This window comes from Tiliqua scincoides, chromosome 3, assembly GCF_035046505.1.
Source record: "Tiliqua scincoides isolate rTilSci1 chromosome 3, rTilSci1.hap2, whole genome shotgun sequence".
Taxonomy (NCBI): Eukaryota; Metazoa; Chordata; class Lepidosauria; order Squamata; family Scincidae; genus Tiliqua; species Tiliqua scincoides.
Window position 1 is genome coordinate 176,415,558 of NC_089823.1, and position 27,450 is coordinate 176,443,007.

The 27,450-nt window shown below is 45.4% G+C and overlaps 1 protein-coding gene across 2 annotated transcripts; it reads right to left on the reverse strand.

The window, feature by feature from the left end:
• Positions 1-227: 227 nt before the first annotated feature.
• Positions 228-23,545, reverse strand: BAG3 (BAG cochaperone 3). Of its 2 annotated transcripts, none has more exons than XM_066620733.1 (4): positions 23,221-23,545; positions 7,307-7,657; positions 2,992-3,357; positions 228-1,485 (listed from the first exon to the last, which is right to left on the reverse strand). In XM_066620733.1, exons 1-4 carry the CDS (start codon positions 23,401-23,403, stop codon positions 724-726), a joined length of 1,662 nt encoding a protein of 553 aa, XP_066476830.1. In that variant the 5' UTR covers positions 23,404-23,545; the 3' UTR covers positions 228-723. The 2 variants fall into 2 exon arrangements, with proteins under 2 accessions (XP_066476830.1, XP_066476829.1); XM_066620732.1 differs by having other exon boundaries at positions 2,992-3,360.
• Between the last annotated feature and the right edge of the window lie 3,905 nt (positions 23,546-27,450).

A 27,450-nucleotide genomic window follows, 5' to 3' on the forward strand; every position in this document is an offset into this window, starting at 1 on the left:
GCACTCCGCGATCTACTCATTTTGCCTCGCGATCTCCCGGTAGATCGCGATCCACCTATTGAGCACCCCTGAACTAGACAAATCATGGGCTAATTACAAAGTATGTGTAAGTAGACATTTCCTAAACAGGGATACTTAAGAGAAATCTATTTTTAGAAATGCATAGTAACAGTAGGCAAATGCAGTCACACATTTGTTGTTGTTATACACAACACAGATTCATCAGGTTTCTACAGTATTGTTTTATTTTTTTTCCCATTTAAAATACAGCACTGAAGTTCAACACATAAATATCCCTATTATTTCTTAACACGCTTTCCAGGCATCCTTACTTAAAGTGCCTCATAGTGAAAACATTTTTTTTCTAAGAGTAATTTTTTAAAAAAGAAGTATTTGCAAGTCTGATATGGCTGGGTAATGATTGTACATAAGTCATTTCTTTTGCTGATATTGACCCAAGACAGTTTTGCACTGGGTTGGCTTGAAAGCAGCCATTTTGCAGGATATTCTTCAATCATGTCCTCTGAGCAGTATACAGAACAGACTAAATGTATGGTTTTTCTTATCACCCCCCCCATCTGCCCCAGTGTTTACAGTGTCCCAAGCTATTATGTTGATTAAAAACCAATTGATGCAAAGCTTCTGAAATGCATGCAAGTTAAAATTCACTTAACACACACTTTAACTTAAAACGGTCTGAGGACTTTTAATTTTCATATGCAGCTAAGGTTCAGTCACAGTGTTAGATGTGTTTGTTTCTTTGGCAAGATTGGTAACTACTCCTTCCTTACTCTCACGTTGATCCATTTTGATTTGCTCCTTGGCATTTCCATTATGTGTATCTTTAGGACGGTTTTGCAACGTAGGGTCAACATCCATTTTCTCCTGTGGCAGTGGATTGTTCTCAGGCAAAGGTGGCTGAAGTCCTTCCACTTGAGTGGGTTCTGGAACATCTTCTGCTTTCTGTTCAAGTCTTTCTAATATATTCTGGACTTTTCTTACACCATCTCTCCTAGCCTGCCGAACATCTGCACAGCCCTCAGGGTCCACTGAGTCCAAAGCTAACAGCTCTTTGGTCAAATACTCTTCTATCATTAGGTATTTTTTGTCATTTTTCTTCCCATCAAAGGAATCAACAGCCTGCTCCAACGTTTGTACTCTATTTAGAATGGCTTCAACCTTCAAGACTCCTGGGTGCTTCTGAGATTCCACCTCTGAAGTCTTCGGTGGTTCAGGTTCTTGTGGGGGAGGCCTTTTTTCTACAGGAGAGGCTTCAGGAGGGCAAGGAATCTTTTTATCAACATTCTCTGTTGAGGGAGTTGGTTTCTGTGGAGATGGTTTCGTATCTGAATCTGTACGAATGACCTGAATTGGGATGTATGGAGCAGGAATTTCTGTTCCAGATGGAACCGCCTTGTTCTCAGATTTGGGCTCAGGTAGTAGGGTTGATGGTGACACCTGAGTTGGCATTTGTGGCTGAGAAGCCTGAAGGAGGAGAACAACATACTCACTGATAGTGAATGTTACCCCAGGAAAACTAACAGAGGGATGTCAGCTCTAAAATTACAAGCAAAACCAGTTTCCAGATACATGACCATTCTCAGGTTATATACATTTCTCTATAGAACCTACAACCACCTTTGCACATATGTAACCTTATTGTCAATAATTACCCATCTTGAGATGGGAAGGCAGGTAGAAGACTCAGGTCAGGAAGTGGGTGGTATTTGTGGCAATGTCACTGCTGATATCCTATCCCCCCTTTCCAGCTTCAAACTGCCTTCTTGAGTCCACTCATACTTGGACCAGCTATATAGCTGGTACAAGTTCAAGTAGACCCATTCAGGAGGCAAGGGCTTATCTGGAGAACTTCAAGGCCTGAAACTCTCCTGCAGAATTCAGTGCACACTCCCTTTTGGCTCCACTTCCGTGGGGGCGGGGTACAATCGCTCCACATCCACTTTCCCTAATGCAGGGAAACCTGCCAGAAGTCGCACTGGGCTCCCCGCACTCCAGGTAAGTGCACCCAAGCCCCTGCAGCCCCCTGAGTGGCACAATCCTGGGGGTCATGCCGCTGCCTTCCCCCCGCCCCCGCAAGGACTTACTGGCTCTCTCCCAGAGAATTTGAGAACCACTGCCATGAGAAGTTATGTAGGATTGAGCAGCCCGCCTCAATCTATTGGCATGATCAGTAAGATTCCAAGAAGTTCTTTCAACTGAGGGGAAACGACTGAAAAATGCTCAGTGCTTATCACCATTCCCAGACCTCTTTCCTTGCAGCCAAGAGAGACTACAAAGGGTTAGTTAACATGAGGATCAAAGGTATGGTCCTTACTATGGTTATGGCTGATCCCAGATGATCACCAGTTTTAGTTTAGAACAGTGGAGCTATAAAGAATCTGTGAAGTCATCAGCTGACTGACAGCCCAATTCTATCCAGTGCTGGAGCAGGCAGGCCAGGATCTGCACTGGATGCAGCACAACCAGGAGAGAAGGGATCATTTCCCCTTACCCTGTTTTAAGGGCCTACTTAAATATGCACCATCTAAAGAAGTGGCGCAGATCCAAGAAGCCCAGTTGCTAGGCCAGGCCCCCAGGAAGGGGGTTAGTTTCCGGCCTAAGTGCCGTATCCTGGCATCACTCCACTTCCTGAGCCCAGCCTGCCCTTCCTGCCCAGCCTCGAATGCCCCCATTCCACCCTCCTCCCCTCCAGACCCCTATACGGGCCTGATTGTCCACCAGTGCTGGATTTGGTGCATCTGTGCACTGGCCTCCTGAGGTGGTGCAAACATGCCTTACAGCAATTTTGTGACACCTGGAGGCCTTGTGCCAGCCTAGGGGGCTGTTTAGATTGCATTCTATATCAGCTAACAGATCAGAACTTTCAGCACTACTACTCATAATTCCACATAATGAATACAACCTAAACGTGTTGCAGAACAATGGCTAATGCAAATTAAAGAGGAACTTGTATAGATTGACCACACCTACCTGAGGTCTGACTGACTGTATTCTGATGGGGGTAGGAGATTGGATTCTGGCTGGTGAACTTTCACGACTTGCTGAACCTCTTGGTTGCACTCTGAATGGGGACTGCGCACGTGGTGGCCTCTGATCCAGATCATCCACCTGAATTTTGTGATACACTGGTTGATGAGCTTGGGAGTCACTTTGCTGGGCTGGGTAGTGAGTCTTCTGTGCCTGATGATAGACTTGGGATGGTTGCCTTGGAAGATTTCCCTCATGGATCACAGGGATGGGAATATATCCACGAGGGAGCTGGTGACTTCCCGTGCTGGACCTGCTTGGTGACTGAGGGGAAACAGTTGGCGATTCTGAACGTGCAGGTGATGGAGGCTGCTGGGAAACAAGAGATTGGTTATTAACATTCATTGTCACATTTTGCTATGCTTCTTTCTCAAAAAGGAGTACAAAAAGGCATTTCAAGCAGGATTTGCCATTGCCTTGATATTCTATTGTCTCCACAAATCACTTTTTCACCAGTGTTGCAACAGCAATTCTTTGCGCTAGGCGCTATCGTATCCCTGGCACCCTGCCTCAAGGTTCTGGCCAAGTGGCACAGAGACTGAGAAGAGCTGTCCAACTTAACCTAGAGCACACTCCAAAGACAGACTTGAGCTAGTGCAGCCCCCCTGCACTGGCTCCCAAGTGTTGCAAATAAGCCATAAGGCACATTTGCTCCAACTCATGTTGGCTGGGCTGACACGGAGACCCAAGCCAGCTCAGGAGGGCCAGACTCAGCTCCTGCGCTGGCCATACAGGGTAAGTTTGTGCCAGGTAGCACAGGGGTGGGTGGAAGGAGGGTGTTCTGGGGGTAGCAAGGGGTATTTTGGGGTGGAGGGGGACTGAAAGTACAAAGGATCAGGCCCAGGAGGGGACTGGCATCGCAGCAGCAGTGTGTGCTAAATCCTAACCCCTACTCCCAAACCAAGCAACCTTGTGTGGGCTGCTCACATTTGTGCCAGCTAAGTAGTTGGCATAGATCTGAGTAGTCCCAAAGGGCAGGCTGGGGCTCGACACGGAGTAAGGAGAAAAATAACCCCAAGGTAACCTCCTGCACCTAATCGGTATTGGATACAGTGCAGGCCTCTGTGGTCTGCCTGTACCAGCACAGGTTAGACTGGGCTGCTAGATGCTAGAAATTAACGCATCACTAGTACTAACAGGACCCTTGATGGATTCAAGAGAATGCAAGGACCACAGCAAGCGTGCTTGGCGGAATGTTTTAATCTTAGGAAGGCTCCCTTTGAGGAAGGCTCCCTGCCCCAATCTGAAAACAGTAAGAAACTCTGAAAAATCAAATGCTACTTTGATCCTTGTTCTGTCGGTTTTTGTTATCCCGTTACAAATGGAATTATAAATGGAAATCTAAAGAAAAGATGCAAAACTCAAAGAGATGTACAGCTGCAGAAGCATAATTGAATAAAAATATTTGGATTGATTTCTAACAAGCATCACTCAGCTTTCTGACTGCAGATTGCATTGCTTTGATGTCATGCTTGGTATAGAGAGAGCATTTGGAATTTTGACAGATCTTGCTCAACTGAGTGAGCAGTATCCAACACGGATGCTCCATGGTTTAGTGTTACATGCGCAAGTAAGACACCATTTTCCTTCTTCACATATGGAGGGGTGAAGGCTTGAAAGTTTCTACTCTCTACTCTCAGTTCAGCATAAACTGCAATTCCCTATAATATCTGAACTTGAGAAAGGATGCAGGAGTCCTTGTGTGTCTATGAGACCATGGTTCAGCATTATGTCTGTGGTCAGCAGTGATTGAAGGCCTGGCAACATCTGTTAAATATACAGAACTACAGGGCTTTGGATGCAACATATACATGTGCATTACCAGCAACAAAGCCCTCCAGTTTATGGTTATGCTGATGTGTCAGACTGATTCAAATTGAGATAGAACAGTACATGTCTGTGCCATTTTAGGTATCTATTTAAATCTAATATAAACTCTGAAGTTTTTTAGGTGGCTTTGTCCAATCCTACTTGTGTAGAAAAATGTTTGTAGAAGATGACTCTTCAGAGCCCAGTTCTATCCAACATTTCTATCTATCATTTCTATTCAACAATTCTATCCAACAGAGCCAACATAGCTGCAATGCAGCCCTGTGGTAACAAACATTTCCTTACCTTGAGGAGGTCTCTGTGACTGCCCCCACCCAAGGATGCAGCGTGCACCCTGCTTGCACCCCGTGGCCCAGTGGGCACCACAGCCAGGGTTATTGGGGTTGGTGGGGCAGCTGGGGCGGCTGGGGCTGCTGGTGTGGGGACTTGAGTCAACAAGGCCATCTGTTGTAGAAGATCAACCTGCTGGTCTACCAGGGCTGTCAGTAGCCTCTGTTGTCCCTTGGCCTGCATTTGCTACTAGTTGATCCACCAGCACATTCACTCAAGGGGTGTGGCTCCCCTGGCCAATGCACATTCCAAGGAGCAGCTGCCTGCATTCTCCACCATTGTGACCTCTATCCCTTGGGCCAGCCCAAGCAGTGGGGCTTCTGCCTGGCTAGTGCGGGTGGCAACTGACTTATCCTGATGGTGAAGGTGATAAGGAGCCACTGAGTTAGGTCTGCAGATGTGATTTAATTGGGTTGGCGCTTTTATATTCATCAGCATCCTATTATGTCACAGAGACCTCGAGGGACAGTCCTTAGCACAAGATGTGCCACAGTCTGAGCCAGGAAGTGTGGAGGGGCGAAGTCCCCTTTTTCTGTCCTTGGTCCAACGAACCCATGGCCAGTGAGGAACTATCTCTTGGTGGGTACTGTGAGGCAGGGGCATCTGGTGGTGTAGCAGCTGTTGCCTGTGCCCTTGTAGCTCTGGTCCAGGCCCCCCCTTTGGGGGGGTAAGATGCTGTGGGATAGCCTTGGGGAGCCCTAGTGTCCTAGGGCTCTGGGGATTCTCCCCAAAGAGGTGGAGAGGGGATGATGGATGGCCAGAATACCTTGTTGCTGGAGAGACCCCTGGACCCCCCCCCGTAGGTTGGGGTTAGGCCTGATGGTCTCTGGGGCACCCCTGGGGGACTAAGCTCTCAGGGTCCCCACTGCTCCCCCAAGTTGTAGCCCACCTAGCCGCCAAGGAAGCTCTTCCCCTGAGGTCTAGGGGCTGGCTACCTCTACTGGGGGCTTTCCTAGCCCCTTCCAGGTCAGGGATGAGCAAAGGTAAGGGCAAGGATCTTTGTGCTTCCCCACAATGCCCTGCAAAGCCAGAGCCCAAGGAGGAGTGACTTCCTTCACTGGCCACCAAGTTCCTGATGAGCCCATTGGCTAGCCCAACCGGCTCCACCCCTTTGACGAACCTGAGATTTTGCATGATCTCGGGCTGCTCTGTGACCCAACTGGGCAATACTGCAGCTGTGTGCAGTAACAGCTCAGCTGGGAGGCTGTTTCTGTAGCCGGCGCCTCAGCCTATGGGCGAGTAGTTAGCACCAGACTGCAGCGCCGCAGTCCGAAGCGACTGGGGCTGCTGGTTCCCCACAGCTGCCCAGCAATCCTGGACCCTTCTTTGCTGGTGGGACTCTGTCCTGGGGCCACCCAGCCATTCCAAGGAGACCCTCACCACGGAGTAAGTACTCAAGCGACACGGGGTCAATGCAAACCTGCACCAACTACAGAGCTGGTGCAGGTCCAACTTGACCCATGGCAGCTGCTAGGGGTTACCTCCAGGGCAAGGGCATTTGCAGAAAATTGAAACCATGGGTACAGGATCCGCAGATTTGGTTGTCCACTCGCACTTAATATTTTAAAGAAATAAGCAATTATGCTAATATTATAACTCAATCTTTACACTACTGTTTAGAATCGAAGCCATGGAAGGATTCTAATGCAAAATATGCCGCAGCAATTTTTTTAAATCAGTATGCTTAATCAGTATGCTATCAGATATTTTACTGATAGTCTGCATATGAATCAAAGCAAATGTGTCCAAAAACAGAGAGAATATTGTTATAAGAAACATTTCACCAGGGACTGAAATTGATTAGTTTCACTTAGTTCTCCTTAGGAGATTGTAGAAATGCAAAGAATGGAAATCACATCTCATTAAACTTGACTGAGCAGCACTGACCTCTATTTCCTGGATTTGACAGGTGAGCTTTGGCATAACATAAGCTCCCATGCTTTATTAATTCAGAACCTGTAGGACGGAGGATTCACATATTTCCATTTGTTAGCCCAAACTATTTTTTGCAGCTAGTGGGAAACTGAGGAGCAGATCTGGGTAACTGTTAATGGGCTGTCATTTTCAATAATATCCCACAGCACTTCTGTCCACTTACCTCAGATCCATGTGAGGCAGGAGCTTGGGCTGGTGCAGCTGCTGTTGCCTGTCCACATTGTTTATCTATCTGGGCAGCTTCTACAACTCCCCTAGCAGGGGACTGTGGACGAGCAAAACTTCCCCGAGGCGAAGGGGCTCGCATTGTATTCGGAATGGTTTCTGCCTTGACTCGCTGCATGCCAGGCTGACAGCCTGGATAGTATGAGTACTGCTGCCTGTTCTCTGCACCTTCATGTATGACTGGAATGGGGATGTAACCAGCACGAAGCTTTGGGTATATGATATTTCCTTCGCCGACATGGGACTGGTTTGGACTATTTCGAGATGGACCATTTGCCGACTGACTTTCCTAAACAAACAAAAAGATCATATGGTGAAGATTTAGAAGCTGGAATCTGTACTGTTCTGAACAAGCAACACTGAACAACATAACTAAACCATATCTTGTGCTCTTATTAGAACTCCTTTGCCTACTCAAGCAACTGCATTCTAACGATGGTCATCTATAACTGCTGATGCAATATACATTACATATACCAAGGAATAAAGTTGACCCAGTTCATTATGAAAACAAAATACATTTCACAGTCTCTCGAACAGATTGCCTGAGAGTTCAGGATTAGTATTTTCAGATATACTGGTGTTCTGTCCCCAAAGTGCTCCCTACAGACTATCAGAGAGAATGAAGAATGGACTGCCCACAGCCAAAGCTGACACTTCAGCGATTGTGGCTGTTGGCAGTCTGTTCTCTGCCCTGACTGGTGGTCCACGGGAGACTGCTTGCTCAGTGAGACACTGGAAGTGATCAAAGGCAATTCCCCGCCCCGCCCCCCAACCTTATGGACCACTTCTCAGGGTCTCACAGACCACCTGTTGGGAATCAGTGATCTACAGGCAAAAGGTGACAGCGGCAGCCAGAAAAGACATTTGCTGGTGCTGTCCTACCCCATTAACTGCTTTAGGGTTTGTCTTACATAGAGAGGACAATTACAGCAGCAGCAGCAGCAACAGCAGCCAGAATGCAGCTCATGAGAAGAATAAGATGTTTTTGCCATCAACACCACTGTTGGTGAAAGGGAGCAGGCCGAAACTCCTGGCTGACTATACATTAACTGGCTTTTCTCTCGGAACTGAGAAACCAGATGGGAGGGGGGAGCAACGGATGTTCATCTTCTCAAGAGCCCAGCAAACACATGGCCAATAAGTAGAGTGACAACAGCACACATGTATGTTTTACTTGTTTTGTGAGATTTCACCCCCTTTGGGGTTATTTTTGGGTTTTTTAAAATAGAAATCTGCAAACCTAGGGATAAATTCAAATATGCTTGTGCTTCAAGGGTGTGTGTGTGTGTGTGTGCGCGCACTGTTCTTAAGTCCAATGCACCCAGCAGAAAATTCAGATTCAGCACTCTCACTCTGAGTGAGCAAGTGAATCAGTTTGCTTTACAAATTCACTGGCTCCTATCAGAGGATGCAAGCAAGACCTGCAAGAAAATGTTGCAGCTCTCCAATCGCAGTGCGCAACCAGCTCAAGCAGGCCAATTCCCTCTCTCTGCCCCCTCCCTGTGCGCTGCTGTTGGTTTTCTTGCCAACTGACACCTCAACATTCCATGGCACGTGGGAACATTTAGGCAGGTTCAGTCAGCATCAGGCTTTTAAAGAAATGCATCTACTAACTCAGCTGTGCCAATGGGGCATGCACTGTATCCCACAGGGGGGTTTTGAGCTGCAAAGGCCTCCTCAAAGTAAGGAAACTTTTGTTCCCTTGCTCTGGGATAAGTCCTTGTAGCCCCTGTGAGTCTACTTGAACCTTCACCAACTGCTTTGTTAGACTATGAATAGACCTGGGTCAGGGGATCGAAGCCAGGAAGGGGGCTAGGATATCAGAGGTGCAACTGCCACCACTATCCCCTCTTCCTGGCCTGTATCTGACCCTTTACCACCCTGGTTTCCCTCCCTCCTGTTCCTCTTTCTCCTACCTCTGCATTAACTCGCCTGTGTCAGGTCGAATTGGGAGACAACAGGCACAGGGACCTGGCCACTCACTGCGTGCAGCAGTGGCCTGGCTATGCTGTATGGCGTGTCACCATTTGCAACAGCTATAAAGCACACTTCACTCAGAATGTGAATTCTGGCAGCACAGCAGCCCATTAGGATTGGGCCATAAAATAACTGTCTTAGCTTTAAACACCTATCACAGCATCTTAATGAGTTACTGTTTTCTTCCCTTCCCCCATCCAAGGCTTGTTGTTGGCATCCTTCAGTCTTGGAAGACTATGGTATCGTGCTCTGAATGGTGGTTCTGGAACAGAGTGTCCTCTCCAGTGTGCGAAGCCTGGGTAAAGTAGATATGGACTGTTTCCCATGCAGCAAATCCCCCCTCTCCACGTCGCTGAAATGGTCCAATGGAAAGGCAGAAACCAATACAGTTGGTTGCAGCAGCATCGCAGGAGTTGCCAGAACGTGACTGTGTTCAGCCATGAACTGCCTCAGGGACTCTGGGTCCAAATTTTGCATTGAGGTTGACTCCTGAAGCCTTTTCCATAACTGGATGTAGCCACAAGGCAGTGGAGGTTTGGGATCAGAGTTTTCCTTCTCTCAGATGAACTGCCTTCCCAGGCTAATGAGTCCCATCTACCCAGCGGCTGTTTAGTCGCCTCTTATGACAAGTACAGCCAAACTGAAGGCCTATTCTTATCCCCAGTCCCCAGGCTGGGTATTTTTTTTAAGTCACCAGACTTGGCTTGAATCCATCCGATAACCTGCAGCATTTTTAAACTCCCTTCCTCATGTTTTTGTTTTTCTAACATCAAAATACTCAGAACATGGAACACACTCATTTCAATATACTGAAGTCCAAGCTCTGGCAGTCACTTGCCCTCCATGGTGAACTTTAGACTCTCCGTGAACCACAGGGCAAGTTTTCACCAGATGTGGGCTTCAATGCGTAATTGCAGAATATACAGTTCTGTTTAAACCCTGAAACTGGTCTGTGCAACACTGCTAAACACCTTCATCATATCCTCATACAGCATGGTAAGCTTGGAAACAGCTAATAGATTGATTGGCTCTTCTCCACAATAAAACGGACAGCACAGAAATATTTTAAAAGTTTATAAATAAACAGGACACTGTCAGGGGACAGCACTGCTCTTCTCATTGCTATTTAAAGAATGTTATTGATGGTGAATACAGATGAATCTACCAGCTGCAGTGATTTGAGAGTGAAAGTGTGGGGGAAAGGGGGAAAAGGATGAGTAGGAAGATCAAAAGGACAACCTCTCAAAGAGAATGGAAGATAAAAGTTCTCAAGCTTACATACGCTTGCAATATGATGCTAACACTCTACATAGGATGCAATGGAACTTTGTTCAAGAGATTTCCCCCTCCCCTTACGTCCTTTAATGAAGCTCTTCCTGCAGCACTCTTTCTATTCTGGGACCATATTCTAGATGAATCTCCAAGAGAGATCAGATAACTAGCACTACAGTCACTCACTGGGTAAATATCATTCAGTAAGAGACAAAATACATGTGACTGGAGCAGACCAGCTGATGAAGACTTGGGTCTGCTGCCATCATCTATAAAGTGGACAGGGGAGTAGATTTAAAGCAATAGTGCCAAATTCTCCCTCTGCACATTATGCTTCAAGGTCGTTTTCCCTTCCACAGCAGCCTCCAATGCTGGAAGCAAGCCTGGCTAAGAGGAAAGCAGCTAGCAGGGAAGCAGCTGCAGTGTGGAAAGAGGTAGGAAGAAGGAGGGTTCAGTCCCCTCCATGCACTCCTCATGTGCTTTAAATCCTACTCTCTCCCACCCACTTTACACATGATTAGGACAGCTCTACACTTAAAGACACGGGTGGATCTGCCACCAGCACATATAGTTTGAATGAAAGGTTTTAAGGGGAGGAGATCTATAATCATCAAGTATAAATGCCAGGAAATGAGAACAAACTACAAAGAGGTTCACCAATGGCTTGAACAGACCTGCCTGCAAAGTAAAAACGATCAAATAACAAAACCGTCCCTGTGTACTCATAATTTGGAAGTAATTCTTTCTATCTGAGCTAGCAGAACATTTTGCCAAAAGAGGGAAAGGCACATCCTTTTTCAAGCAAACAGTACTGTATTGTAAAAAGCACTAGTAATATTGAAATGTTTCCCAATAAAACATCACACAACAAACAAACACTTTTATTCTCACAACTAATGAGGTAAACATCCTCTTCCCTTTACAGATGAGGAAACAAGGCTGAGGAATAGTGACTTGTTTAAGAACATAAGAAGAGCCCCGCTGGATCAGGCCATAGGCCCAACTAGTCCAGCTTCCTGTATCTCACAGCGGCCCACCAAATGCCCCAGGCAGCACACCAGATAACAAGAGACCTGCATCCTGGTGCCCTCCCTTGCATCTGGCATTGTCATAGCCCAACTTATTCTCCATTTCCCCAATTCAAGCTTCTCATTCCCTTGAACAGACTGAGCAAGTTCTTGCTAGAGAGGAATCATCTCTCAAAAACGTTCTATCAAACATTCTCAAAAACCTTCCTTTCAGTGCAGGTCTGGATTGCAACTGTTCAGTGCAACTGGATTACTTCCCAGAGAATGTTTGGTAACTCAGTGATCAGTAAACATAAACATAATTTATACTACCAGAAGCATCAAGCTCTGATTTTAAATTCACTTTTACTAGTGAAACGATTTTTAAAAAATCATTGTCTCATCTTCACAATGCAGAATACAGTATACCATGATTACATCTTCAGCTTGACATTCATGTGGCATGCCATTAATTTTGGACTAGAAGTGAGAACACCCATGAAACAGGATTCTAGTGGACTGGATGTTTTAAATATTAAACTCAGGGCCCTCTCTTATCCAACTTTTTAGCACTGATGAAACCACAGTTCATCCCTGAGGTAAGGGAACAAATGTTCCCTTACCTTGAGGAGGCCTCTGTAACCTCCCCACCAACACATGATGCAGCATGCATCTCATTAGCATGACTGTATCAGCACTGGAAGGATGGATAGGATTGGGTGCTGAAAGAAAAGGATTCTAGGGACCTTCAACTTCAAAGAGCCTCCATTGTGGGAAGTCTCTCTCTTTAATATGCAAAATTGCACACAATGAGATTGGGATTATGCTGACACACTTCATGCCTTCTCCTGACATCACTTGAACAAAGAGATCTCACAGCTATCAGAATACAGGCTCTTCCTTACAGGAATATTACATCTGCTGCAAAAGGGGGTACAAAATCATAGGGATGGGCTTAGCAGAAGATCCCCATGAGATACATGACAGTGTCTTCTGAAACTCGATCCCTGTTCTGACCTAAACATATTATATGACTTTCTGTGCCACACTTACAATGCCTGACATCATGTAGATTTTTATCTTCTTTTACATAGTGAAGAAGCCTTTAACTTAGAGCAAGGGTGCACAGATCCTGGCCCTGAGGACTCCCAATCCGGCCTGCGGGATGCCCTCAGTCTCCAATGAGCCTCTGGTCTCTGGAGACTTGCTGGAGTCCACGCTGGCCTGACACAACTGCTTTCCACATGACGGCCAACTGTTTGACCTCTTGCATGAGCTGTGGGAGGACTCCTCCACTACTTGCTGTTTCATGTCTGTGATGCAGCAGTGGCAGCAAAGGAAGTTTACAGATGGACAATCTCTTTGTTTAGCTGGGAATCTGCATTGTGAGACTGAAAAGGACTACTGCATAATATTTCTGAGTTCCCTTAATAAAATTCTCATGCAGATGGCAAAAGTTTAACTTTCCAATTTAACTATATTCCCCTCCCCCATGCTGCTGCAGCTTCACCAATGGAGTACATGCCATATCTTCCGGGGGGGGGGGGAGTTCAGAGGCCTCCTTGTGGAAAGAGAATTTTTGTTCCTTACCCCAGGGCAAGCCTCCACTGCCCCTTGGGTCTCCTTGGATTTGCACCAGCTATTTTGCTAGTGCTAGTCCAAGGACAGTAAGGAAGAGGAAATGGGTTTGGATCTGGTACACACTGGTGTCGCTGGAATCCACCCATTTCACCACTACCAGGCCCACCCAGAAATTCCTGTTCTTCTTCCTTGTTCTGCTCATCTGCCACCCATGCCACCAGCTTAACTTTGCTGCTGGAGGTAGCACTATAGTACTATAGCACTACAAACAAACTATAGCGGGAGTGAGCAAATGGTGGCCTGTGGACTCAATCCACCCACATTGCTAATTCCACTGCCCTTCTTCCACAGCTTCTAACTCAGAGGTGAAGGTAGGGGAGAGTCAGAGGGATGTTCAAATATCTGTTCTGATACTTGCTAATTTTTCTGTCTTGCCCTCTACTCTTTACTTGCCAAATCATTTGAGCCTGGAAAGGTAAGAGGGGGTAGTGATAGAGACTTCTTCCACCTGCACTCTTTCTCCCCACCCTTTATTTAGCTTTTCCCATTGGAAAATGGCTAGGTAAAGCAAAAGATCATGTGAAACAGGGCACATAAAAAAATTTTTTTCTTCCTTTTATATTCTGCTTTTCTTCCCTGCCCCAAACATACATTTTGCCTTGCCAAGCTGAAAAAAGAAGCAAAGGCAAAAGTGGAGGAGGAGAGAAATAGTGCACTGGGGAAGAAATTTCCACACAGCTCGCTGCCACCTTATCTCCTTTTGCTTTCCTTCAATGTGTATGTCTCTTCCTCCCTTCCTTCCACTGTCCCAAATAAGGAGAGGAAGAAATGGGAGGTTATTTTTACTAGTGGGTCAAGGGGGCGTGCCCCCTACTCAGAACTGGCCACTATTAGTTACCAACCAGGGAGATAAAAAGAGACAAAGTAAGCCAGAATACTTGCTAGAAGGGCCTCTGCAGGCATCTTCTTGTTAAACAAGTAATAGTTACCACTGTGAGGTCATCACTAGGATAAACAAAGGTGTAGCCAAGCACAAAAAGAAAAAGAAAAAAAATTCCATCTCTTTTTCCTATGTGTAATTTCTCAGAAAGAAGTCATAGCCAAAGTGAAAGAAAAGGTTTGAGCATTACTCACCAGATCTGAGCCAATGCTTTCAGGACTCAGAAGGCAAAGAAGACTAAAGACAGACTGCATGGTCTGTCCATGCTAAAGGAGCGACTGCAACAAGTGCAATGACATGTCACTGGCTTTATTTTTAATTTAAGTGCATGTGTATGAGAAGAAGAGAAGCGTTGGCATCAGCCTGTATAATGCAAGATGAATGTGACATTATGTCCGCATTAGCACCATTCTACTGAAGGTCTTTCATGGGTTTGGTTTTGTCCAAGATTGCCATTCTATTGCTCTTGGGACATTTTCTATTTGCATATACTTCTATCTTTTGCAACTGTAGGCTGTTTTTCAGGTCAATTAATGAGGGGAAAGAGCAGAGGTCAATACCTAGGATGAAGGCAATCAGTTCAAATTCAGTGCCTGTTTTAAGCTTCATGCTGAAAGCGGAACACAGGCAAGGAAAGATGAGTACAGTTTGAACAAGCTATTTAGAAAAAAATTATTTTAAGAGAAAAAATATAACTAGTGTAAACATTTCCAGAGGGTCAGAGGACTTCTGTACTATCCTTTCCCAAAGCTCCACCAGTCCCTAAACACATTTGTCCCATTCCAAAGCCTCATGCTCTAGGCATGTACAATTTTCCTGGCTATTATTGTGTTTATGTACGCAAATAGACCTGAGAAGTAAAAATAAAAAGAGAAGGAGATGGAACTCCCAGGTGTAAAAATGGGATATTTACATGCTTCCTCTCCCATCCTTCTCTTACAGAGAAGTAGCTAGTCACAACTAATAATCTTCCCTGTATTTTGTTTTGGCTTCTCTCCTTGCTGCCATGTTACTATGCTTTCATTTGTGAGATGTATATACAAGAGCTTCACATTTACAGAATTCTGAAGGTAAGGACTCAAGACAAAGTTTTATTCCCATTTTGATTACACAATGTGACCACATCAATAGTTTGCATATTATGGCCACCTTCTTAGCAAGAGGATACACTCTAGAATTAGAATTGTTTCATTCACCACACTTACTGTTTGCATCCACTGAATCCCAAGTTCATCAGTGAGACAGTGTGCAAAGAACACTTTAAAAATGCCAAGTAAACTCATTAATCACCATGGCTCATAATATTTTATCATTTCAGTGGGTTCATCGTGCAGTGTATTTATGCAACATTCTGCTTTCTGTACTGTAATCAATGCTGGAATTTTGGTTCACATGTTATACAAATGCAAACAGGAGTTATTAATGTTTCCTGAACCAGTATCAGCATCCTGGCAAGAAAGGAATATAACCCCTGGCATTTCAGAAAATAAAAGGATCTAGTCATATGCCTTCTATTCTGCCTCTTGCTTAATTCAACTAGATCAAAACACATGATTTGCCTGTGCACTAAGAAAGATCCTTATTGACAAAAACTTCCTGGCTTTCCTAAAGCATATTAAGGCAGTCACCCTGCATGCCTATAAATGGAAGCTGAACTCAAAGACTCAATCAGAAGGTGATGAAATAAATGCAGTATAAAGAGGAGTTGCATCATTGCTTCGTTCCATCGGACTTGAAAGCAAGAATTATAATAAGGTTCCTTAAAAAGAGTTTTGTACAAAGAGCACTGCTTTGCTGGACGGACGGACGGACGGACGGACGAACACACACACACACACACACACACACGTTCTAGCAAGCTGTTTGTATAGCATGGCTGTGCTTCAGAGGAACAGCAGTGGACCTGTCTGATTTTAATGCTTGGTGAGCCAAAATACAAAACATACAACAAGAAATGAGCCAGTAGTTCTCAGAAAGTATGCAAACCTAGTCAGGTGGATCTTCATGTGTGGATCATAATCCCACTAAGAGGGGACTAAGGTTGCAATCATAAACACATTACCTGGAAGGATGTTTCACTGGATTCAATGATACTTACTTCTGAGTAGCCATGCATAGGATTGCATTGCTTCAGTCTGACAGCCATACAAAAAGATGGCTGCTAATTCATTTCAAACGTCTCTGGCACCTACAATCCAATACTTTCATCCTGATACAGCAATGGAAATCTGTGTGTGAAAACAAGTTTCTGCAGGTAGATCTACTAGTTGCAAAAGCATGTGCGCAAGCTCTCCTACAATAAGGAAAAAAGACCACACCCAGCAATGGGTTAATACAAACTGGTTTGTATTTGCAAACTGTGGCTTGCAAACTGTGTTACAGGAAATCCGGAGTTCCTCAGAAGCTTGTCACAGCTTCACAGTTAGAGATCAGAACTGGCAAAATAGCTTTCCTAAAAAAGACTGTTAGAGCTTCATTGCCGATCTTGCCCTGAAACATTCAGTCACAGAGTATTGATTCATTCTAGGCCATACTCTCAGTTCATGAAAAACAACAGCAAGGCCCAAAAGGGTTAGCCAATGCCTTAAGTCAGTGTTTCGCAACCAGTGGTACAGATACCACCAGTGGTATACCACAATTCAGATAGTGTCTGGCGGTACTTGTGGGACCCCCGGACACCTGCCACCCAGCAGCAAGACCAGTGACACAACAAACAACAGTAGAAGGTTTGGCAGCAGAGCTCCAAAGCATGTCTTTTTGCATGCTCAAAAAAGCTTCCCCCATCCACCCTGAGCCTTACTAGTGTAGTCATGTCATATCTGACCTCCCAATCCAGAAGTAACTGAAGATGACATCATCACCACTTACTTCTGATGGTACTTCCAATAGTTGAACTATGCGAAGTCATATGGCAGGGGACGAATGTTGAGAAATAGCGCCCTATGTGAACTACATGTGCCAAATGCATGAACTGCCCTAGAATATAATATCTTCTGCAATAAACTTGGGTTCCATTTTGTATGGGACATGCAAGGGTCCTAGCCGGTGAGCTAATGTAGATAGAGTTCCCTGGTCAGAAAGTCTGAAATCCTCTCAGGAACACCATGCCATAGTCCACAGGGGTTCCCATACATCATAAGTTTGTGCATCTGTTTTCCCATAGTTCGACGGCAAGCAGCTCCAGCTATTCTTTAGACAGGACTCATGGGGAGGTAAGTTCTCACAAATAGAACTTACATCTACAGAATGGCCACAATCCAATAATGCCTTACATACTGTGTATAGAGGTGTACCAGCAACTGGAATATGATTTCTATTTTCATTTCAGCAGCCCCCATTGACAAAATCCTTTTAAAAATGCCCTTATTTGGGATAGGGAGTAGAGGGGGAAAAAAAGTCCTAGGGGTGTACATGGATGTACACACATCTATCACTCTGAATATTGATGTATTTGAGATCATATAAGATTGCGATGCTAGTAAGCAAACTCAATTAAAATCAATGGGTGTAGCTTCCAAGAAGGTGTGCTTATGACTGAGCATGATATTGCAGAAAAGTCACATAATTATTTCTATTGCAGTATCACTGTACATAGTTTTTCAGTTGACAGTTGATACAAATTAACAGTAGTTCCTTTACTTACAACTACTGAAGTAATAATTTTTAAAACTTCCATCCTACCTTTCCACTCAGCAAGAACATTTTGAGCTATGATTGTGATACTGTTTTCAGAGAGGTGGCTAACAGCACAATCCTATGCATATCTATGCAGAAGTAAGCCCTACTGAATTCAGTGGGTCTTACTCTTAGGTAATTGTGCATGGGATTATAGCCTGAGTCCATACACCAATCACAAACTGTTTCTGTACATAGACCTTGAATTTTCAGAAGGGAAATGTCAGCTTGACACTTGTGCATAAATTCTAATGACACTACTGCAGTAATTCTAGTTTAGAGTGTTTATATTACTTTGCACTTTTGTATAGTCAATGATCAAGTTTCTTGCTTATATGACAGAGAAGGGTGTTTCCCATTCCTATTTTCTCCATTTTGTACCTTGAAAAGGCAGAGGATCTTTCAATGTGCCATGTTAAAAGCACATAACACACTTAGAATGATGGGAATACCAATGCACTAAGTATGTATTAAAACATTACCGCAGCTAAAGGAAGACAACTGAAATGCTTCCACAGGACAGCAGCTGCACACAGATCCTGCAATGCGTTGGAGAAGCTTACAATTTGGATTGACTTTGTTGTGTGTGTTTTCATGGTGGTACTACCACCAGGAATGCAGAGTACTGCCATGGAGACTCTTCACATCATGAGGTCAATCCAAATGGTGAGTTGCTCCTGCACGTTACATAAGCTATACAGAGTTGATGCTATATGGAAGCATTTTTGGCAGCTTCGACATGGTAGTGTTTTATTGGCACTCAACAGGTGAGAAAAGCAATGCAACATGTTTCCACTGGTTACAAATGTTCTGTCTGTAACTGAAGTGACATGCATCCTAATTTAACTTGATGTCACATATGACATAAAATTTAATATAAACCCTAATTTATACCATTGGGAGGACAAAATAAGGTTGTACTGTATAACTTTTTAAGTAGTTCCAATTCTTAGTTGTAACTCACAATTCTAGAATAGTGAACAATTATGATGCTTCCCAAGTTAAAATTCACAAGTTACAAGACATATTAATGGATAGCTATATCTATAGCATGATCACACTGTAGTTGGTTGGGGGGGGGACACTTGAATATGTTGACTCAGCATATCCAGTTCCTCTCTGGCTCACAGCAGCTGCATTGATCCCCATGGCAGACTACAGGAATTTCAGGTTTATACAGAGCGCACAAACAACATACTTCCTGCTAGCAGGTACTGGTTACAACACTTCCAATGTAATGCTAAAGCATCAATTCAACTGTACAGGAAGTGCATGAGTGGATACAGCCTTATTGTGTCCAGCTTCAGCATATACATTGCTAGGTTTCATATGGCACACTTGATAGGAAAAATCCTCCTACAGGCTCAAGCATAATTTGTATCCAGCAACTTCAAATTCTATAGTTCTACAGATCAGCGTTTCTCAACCAGTGGTACTCATACCACTGGTGTACTTGAAGTGGTGTCTGGTGGTACATGCGGGACCCTCGGACCCCCACTGCCTCACAGCAAGACTAGCAGTGCAACACAACAAGCAGCAGTAGAAGGTTCAGCTCAGCGGGCAGAGCTCCTGCGTGCTCTTTTCACAAGCTAAAAAAAGCCCTCCTATCTGCTTTGAGCCTCTTACCAGTGTTTGTTGCACTGCATCTGATCTCCCAATCCAGAAGTTAACTGGTGATGACATCACTGCCAGTTACTTCCAGTAGTACTTTCAATAAGTGGACTATGCAAAGTGGTACAGTAAGAGACAAACATTGAGAAACACTGTATAGATTCAATTCAAACACATGAAGTCTACTTATTACCATTAATAAGTGACAGATTTGTCTCCATATGAAGACAGTTTGTTTCAATAGATGACTGGGTCTCATTCAAGGCCAAACTTTACATTAATTGCACTATGACAGCCATGCTGAAGGCTGGTAATTTCTGCTCTTTAACAAGAAGCAGCTGCCAAGGTGGTGAAAGGGGGTTTCTGAAAATTTTGAACTGGAAAACTCAAAATTTTCTGATATCCTAAATTAACTGGAATCTATTTTAACCTGTTTGGATTATTTATACTGTACAGTGTGTTTTAACTTGATTTCTAATTAAACTTAGATGTAATTTCCCACCCAACTTTACAGACCATGTGTATATTATCTATGTCTACATATAGTATTTAATATATGTGCTTCTCAGAGATAGCCACCTGAAAAAATGTAATTACAACTATGAATCTAGCGACTTTGATTGGTATTGTATCCATTCATTATTACCAATTAATTCTATGAAAAAATGCATTTTTACACATAGAAAATTTTCCACAAGAAATGTGGTAATGGAAAATGTTCTGCTTCCACATCACCCAGCAAGCTAAACTGGATCACATGCACTCTGATTACTAGAAAAGGCCAAAACAGAAACATTTGTAAGTCTCCACAGAAGGAGGGCCAAATGTATGATTAAGAAAACCTACCCAAAACCCGATGTCTATATAGCTCAAGAGGCATATTAGGAAAGTTTTTAAATGAGATTTTTTTAAAATTTAACAGTCAAAGCCTAGGCAGTGGTTCTCAAGTTTTTAGCACTGGGACCTACTTTTTAGTATAAGAATCTGTCAAGACCCACCAGAAGTGATGTCATTACCAGAAGTGACATCATCAAGCAGGAAGAGTTTTAACAATCCTAGGCTACAATCCTACCCACACTTACCCAGGAGTAAGTCCCATTTACTATCATAGTTAAAAGCATATACACAGTAGCCTGTTAAAAGTACAGATCTGTAACATTTCTCCAAATGCAGTCACATATCAGGGTAGCATCAAATACAATATATTTTTAAAATATTGAAATGTATGGGGACCCACCTGAAACTGGCTCATGACCCACCTAGTGAGAAACACTGGCCTGGGCATGCTCATAACTATGAATATCATTCTGGGACAGAACTAAGGCCCATGTGTTATATAACTTCATACACTTCAGTTGGACTGTAATTGGGGGGAGAAGGGACTTCCAACTGCAGCTAGGCTGATATGATACCTACAGAATACTGTATAAGGATCTTTTCCTAGTAAACACTTTAAAGAGGCAACGTTTTACAATTTAGTGTAGTACACCGGAGTGTTTCCTTGTTCAGATATCCTTGTAAGCTTAAGCTCACTAAGCACTAAGCACTTCTAGTATTAACTTCTAAGAGGAAGTATGTCTACAATTATTTTCACTAGTTGCTGTCTCATGCCTCTGTGCCATGTGAGATTCTGACTCTCCTCACTTGCTTCTCTGGAAGTGATTATAGAATGAAGGAAGGTGTCTACCGCCAGATGCATTCTCTCAACACTGGCGCCATTTGGTTGGTCATACATAGCCTCAGGACATTTACAGAATGGGAGTGCTATCTAGATGTTTATTAAAGAAATATCATGATTGAGGGTTATGTCGCTGCTTTACCGTCCTCGGAGACACCAGCACTGCCCCACTTTTTACCAACAACAGCCAGAAACCACTTTACAAAATATCGAGATCCCTTCCTGACAACTTCAAGCTAGAGGCAACACTCAAACTCTTGGGTTGTCCTATCTAGGATTTTCCATTTGTTTGGTTTCCTGATATACTTTGCCATGGTTTTGCCATGGTCCAGAAAGCCCATTTGGAAAGTTGAAAGTTCTGGAAGGAAAGCCCCACCCCCTCATGCAAATCACACTTACAAGACTGGCTTCCCAAAAAGGCAGGATTTTACACCAAACACCTGTACTAATCTCTGAAGCAAACACACCTCAAATTCCTGCCTGTGAATAGGAGAAACACCCAATAATTATTTTCCACTCTGCTGTTAAAACTTCCCAGTTCAGACAAGCCATTTTGTCATTGCATAACCAACTGACTCATGGTCATGGAACAAAAACAGGCTGTGTGCGTCTGTTTGACATAATCCACACATCTCAGTACCAACGCAGCCCACTAAGTTGCACAGGAGAAAAGTTTCTTTGAAAGCTGCCATCCTTCGGTGGCAGTCTCTTTCTACCGACAGCACAGGTTTGGGCTGAGTTGTGCAAGTCCTCCATGACCAAGCCTCCCCCCAAACAAGCGAAGCAGAAGGAATCCCCTAGGCGAGGAGCTGCCTCCAATGCTCCAGCCCTGCATATCACTGCAAACTCTCTCCCAAATTCGCCTCCTCTCCCCGGCCCAGGTGGACTTAACCACCTTTAAATAAACACTGCAAGGCTCGAGGTATCAAATGATTTAACGCACAGAAAAAGGACTGCAGTGCGTCAGAGACAAAAGCCAGCTCCTGGCCTCACTGCATTGCCATGTACTGGGGGGAGGGCAGGCTTTTCCTGGCACTGCCCCATCATCCCTGCTGCGCCCGGTCGCTTCCAGAGCAGCTGTGGCGCTGAGAGCCCAAGCCAAAGCATGTCTACTCAGTAGTAAGTCCCTGGGGCTTACTCCCAGGAAAGTGTGGGTAGGATTGTAGCCCGAGAGCCCACTCCAATGCATGTCTGCTCAGAAGTAAGTCCCATTATAGTCAGAGGGGCTGATTCCCAGGGAAGTGTGGATAGGACTGCAGCCTCAGGATTGCCTCAGGCTGCCATCCTCTCCACGCTTACCTAGGAGTAAGCCCCACTGACTCTAATGGGACTTACTTCCGAGTAGACAGGCATTGGTTTGGGCGCTGAGTTCTTGGAGTGCTGCCTTTCCCCGCCTGTCGGCGAGACCCTTCCTCAGCCACCGCAAGAACGCACGCCAGGCAGGCACCGAGCACACACGCACGCACGTCCTCTGCGAGGAATGTCTCCCTTCACGTATGCGCCCCAGCATGCGGAGAGGTGGCAAGGCGTCCCCTGCCCCAGGCCCGCCGTGGGTGTCTCTGCTCTAAGCCACCTCCCAGCTCTGGAGGGGAGCAGCACTTGTGGCTCCCCCACCAACACGGCCAGATCCTGAGTTTCTCTCCTCCCCCCCCCGCAATCCTAGGGAGAGCGACCCCCATTAAGTCTACAGTGCGCCTTGGTGCCCTTGGTGAGTCAGGCTGCAAGCCTATCCACAGTTGCCTGGCAGTAAGTCCCATTTACTATAATAGGACTTAATTCTGAGTATTCAGGCATAGGGTTGGGTTCTCAATGAGCCTGTCTACTCAGCAGTAAGACCTATTATAGTAAATGGGGCTTACTCCCAGGTAAGTGTGGATAGGCTTGCAGCCAGTGGCGATCAGGACTCCATAGAGTCTCTGCCCAATAAAGTGTGTAGACTCTGCACACTACACTGGTCCAAGGAAGGAGAGGCTCTGATGGAGTCCTGATCCCCACCCCTGCCACTGACTCAGCAAGGGCACCGAGGAGCGCACCCCCCTCCTCGCCCGCAAGCCCCAGAGTCAGGCTCGGTGCGCAAAGAAGCCGCGCGCTCTTGGCTCCGCGAGTACCTTCAGGTGGTCCCCCTGCACGCGCGGGTCGTTCCAAGTGGTAGTGCGGCTGTTATGATCCACAAAGAAAGGCCAGCCCGTCTGCGGGTCTATCTTCACCTCCCAGCCCGGAGGCAGCGGCTCCCGCTCGCCTCCGCCGGCCTCTGCGTGCACCATCGCGGGGGACTGAGTGGCCGCGCTCATGCTGCGCGCCAGAGAAGCTACGAAGCGCAGAAGGGGGGCAGCGCTGCCTGCCGCCGGGCCATGCGCTGGAGAGCCAAGCAAGGAGCCTCGCCGGCCGGGCACCTTTATCGCTCAATGGGGAGAGGGAGGGGACACCGAAGGGGGTGGAAGTGACTGGAAATAGCCGCTCCGCTCCAAGGAGGAGGGGAAGGGGGAGGAGAAGGAGGAGGAGAGACGCAGGGCAGCTGCCCGGCTGGAAACTTCTGGGCGCCTCCAGCGCCCTTGGGCAGGCGGCACCAGGCTCCTCCTTGAGTCACTCTCCTTGCCTGTCCTCGTAATTCAGGCTGATTATGACGGCCTCGCTCCGCCTGCTGGGCGGTGCTTCAGTGAGGGCCACGCTGGCCTGCGCCCTGTCATGCTTATCCGTTTATTGGGACTGGGGGGGATCACTGTAGTCAAAGCCAAAAGCCACAACTCAACCATGCCACATGCACGCTGACTTGAACTACTCACTGAACCAGAGTAATGACCAGCCCTTCTTCACCATGGTTAACAAGCATTCAAAGAGGGAGAGGGAATCTGCCCCCTCAGTACTATACACTGCCTGCAGTTATGACGGTTAATGGACGTGAGGGGACAAAAGGGACTGCGGTGGGTGGGGAGGCAGGTGAGGCAGAGCCTCCCTGCTGGAGTCCTTCGAAAAGTGCCACCACAGTATGAGGTGCCCAAGTACTCACAACCCACATGTGGGGGGAGGCAGGTGAGGCTCCCCCCAGTGCCACCACTGTGTGAGGTACCCAAGCACTCACAATCCACATGTGGTGGGTGGGGAGGCAGAGTGGAGTCCTTCAAAAAGTGACACCATGTGAAGTGTCCAAGCACACACAACCCATGCACACTCACAACCCATGTGCATTTTTTTGCAGGTGAGTGTGAGTTGTGACTGCTTGGGCACCTCACACAGCAGTGGCGCTTTTCAAAGGACTCCAGCAGGGAGGCTCTGCCTCACCTGCCTCCCCACTCACTGCATGTCCCTGGGGGACAACTAATTGCAATAAAAGCTAGAGTATTCTATACTATATATGCTTCCATATTTATGCTGCAAAGCCCAGAATATTTACTTGCACGTGCATTGAAATAGAACCTATTTTAATACCCCCCTTTAAAAAAAAAAAAAAACTTTTCTGCACAGGCACCAATTTCTTGACAGTCCTTATCTCAGTCATCCTCACAACAACAGCCTGTGAGGTAGGTCGCTGTTACTAGATCAGAGGAACATTCATCTTCTTACCCAGCAAGGCAATGTTTGTGTTCTTATATTGCAAAAGTTCATAAATCCATGTCACACGTTCCATGTTGCCTAGCTTAGATTTTGGGCAAGACGCCATGATGTCTCTGACTCAGGGAAACAGCTGCAGCATCTTACTGAAGAGACCATGCCTTTCGCCCTCTGCTTAGCAAGACGGCACATTTGGTTCCATTTCTAGAACAGACAAGCAACTCTACCTCCCACACCTCAAGCCAAGCTAGCAATTTGCAAATGCTGACATCATGAATCTAATTAACTAATAGTTGTGGTTTCTCATTAGAAAGACAGTATTTTTTTGTTTCCAAGCAACCTTGGCCCTATGTCCTTGGCTGATGATAAATAGAAAAATTATTTTCCTATTATATCTTACATACCTACTTCTAAGTAATGAATACCATACTGACTATAAGGGATACAGGTCCTGCCAAAACCTCTTGGTGTCAGAGGTAGTGTGCTCCCTTATCTACTGATTGTGCCAGTCTCCGCTCCCTGCCTCTCTGGATTGGAAATGGAAGAGGGGGGTGAATTGAAGAGGCACTGTGGAAGAGAGTGGGGGGCTAGACTAGAGCTTAGGAACTTCCTGTTCTGCTCCATTCTCCACTGTCATAATATCAGAGGCTGATCTATCCAGACTCTGTGTCATATAGATTTGAAGGGTAACCAAAAAGAGCCAGAATGTAATGTGTATAATGGCCCAAACCTATCGGTCCTCTGCACCACTGAAATATGTGTTATGGTGGCGCAGTGTGCTTCATGGTGGTCACAAAGCATGACCTGCCATTCAGTGCACCTGGGCTGCTAGTGGTGAGTGGCCATGTGCAGGCAGCCTAAGGAGAAGCTCCAGTGCTGGAAAGTTGGCACAGGGGGTGAGCAGTGCATTGTCAGATGCAAGGGAGGGCACCAGGATGCAGGTCTCTTTTTATCAGGTGTGCTCCCTGGGGCATTTGGTGGGGCTTCTGTGAGATACAGGAAGCTGGACTAGATGGGCCTATGGCCTGATCCAGTGGGGCTGTTCTTATGGAGGTGAGCAGAATGGGGCAGGGAGGGGGATGGGGCAGGGAGGGGCAGAAACTGAAGATGGCGCAGGGAGGGAACAAACTGGAGACTAGGGTAAGGAGGGGTTGTGTTGAGGCCAGGAAAGGAATGGTACAGTGGCATAGCTAGTGGGGGAGACAAGCAGACTGCACCAGTGATTGCACCCTCTGGGGGGGATGACACCACTAGTGGCCACAATTGTGGAAACCTTGGTGTTTATGAATAATGCCATAAAGTTATATAGCTTTTGATAAGTAATTTAATGCAGAATGTAATGAAAAACTGTGTTGAATTATCCATAGTCTATCAAAACTTATAGCTAAATAACCAGAAAAAGAAAACATAACTGCCTTATGTAACAAAAAGTGGATTTGCTTAACTCAAAACTGACCAATGAGAGTGATTGTTCCAAGAGCCAATTAGGTGTTGTTATGAAACAGCATGGAACCAATAAGGTGTCAGTATGAGTCAACTCTCATTTCATGTATCAGAGCAACGATTAGAACTACTATTCAGTTGTGTGAATGTTGTGAAGTTGGCCACTGATTTTTTTATTGGTTACTTTGGTTGGTATGTTGGGTGACCTGTATGGTTATATATTAAAATATATATAAATAAATTAATAAAATAAAATTAATTAATAGGGGTGACAATGGGCGTTAGGTGTCTCTAGGTGACACCAGCCTAGAGACATCGTATGGGGGGGGTGTTAAAAATTTATGGGGCCTGGGTGTCAAATGACTTAGCTACACTACTGGGGCAGTATCAGCTCCAGTGAGGTGGCTCTGCCGATATTCTGTACCTCTTTCCTCTTTCAATCCACCTACCCCGGACCACTGAGACTTGAGCTAGCAAAGTAGCTGGTGCAGATCCAAGTATACCCATGGGGCAGTGGAGCTTGCCCTGGGGAAAGGGAACAAATGTTCCCTTACCTCAAAAAGGCCTCCAGGACTTAAAACACCCCTGCAGGATGCAGCATGCTCGTTTGGTGTGGCTGAATCAGTGGTGGAAGACTTTAAATTGGATCAGGCTGCCCAAAAGAATAAGGTTTATTGCTATAAAGAAGAATTAAAAGCAAACATAAATACAAGTGCATTAAGCAAAAGAATGGTTACATATACAGGTGATTCATTGGCAAAAGAAAGTTTGCAAATAATGTCCCTTCATCTTGCTGGAATTCTTGACAGCCTTGAATGGCCTCAAATGGAGCAGGTTCTAGGGCACAGCTTTATAATTCCTCATCTATCTGTGATATCCAAAGGGTATGTACTTTCCGAAAAGTTGCTGAAAGATTAGTTTCTATTATTATTATTATTATTATTATTAATATACTGCTTTTCAACAAAAATAGTTCACAAAGCAGTTTACAGGCAAAATCAAATAATTAAATAGCTCCCTGCCCCAAAAGGGCTCACAGTTTTAAAAGATGCAGAAGAAAACACCAGCAAGCAGCCACTAGAAAATACATTGTTTTGGGGTGAAAAGGGCCTGTTACTCCCCCACCCCCAAATATAAGAGGAGCACTACTTGAAAAATGCCTCTTGCCCAGTTAGCAGGGGATATAAAAAAACCTATAATGTCTTTCTCATGCAGATGATTCCTCCCCCTTGCCTTATCTAAACTATGTAGTGAGATAACTTGTGGTAGGAAATAACAGATGTGGCCTCTCAGGCCTTGTTAAGTAAGCAGGCAGACAGGCCAACTGGTGAAGTTCACCTGACCTC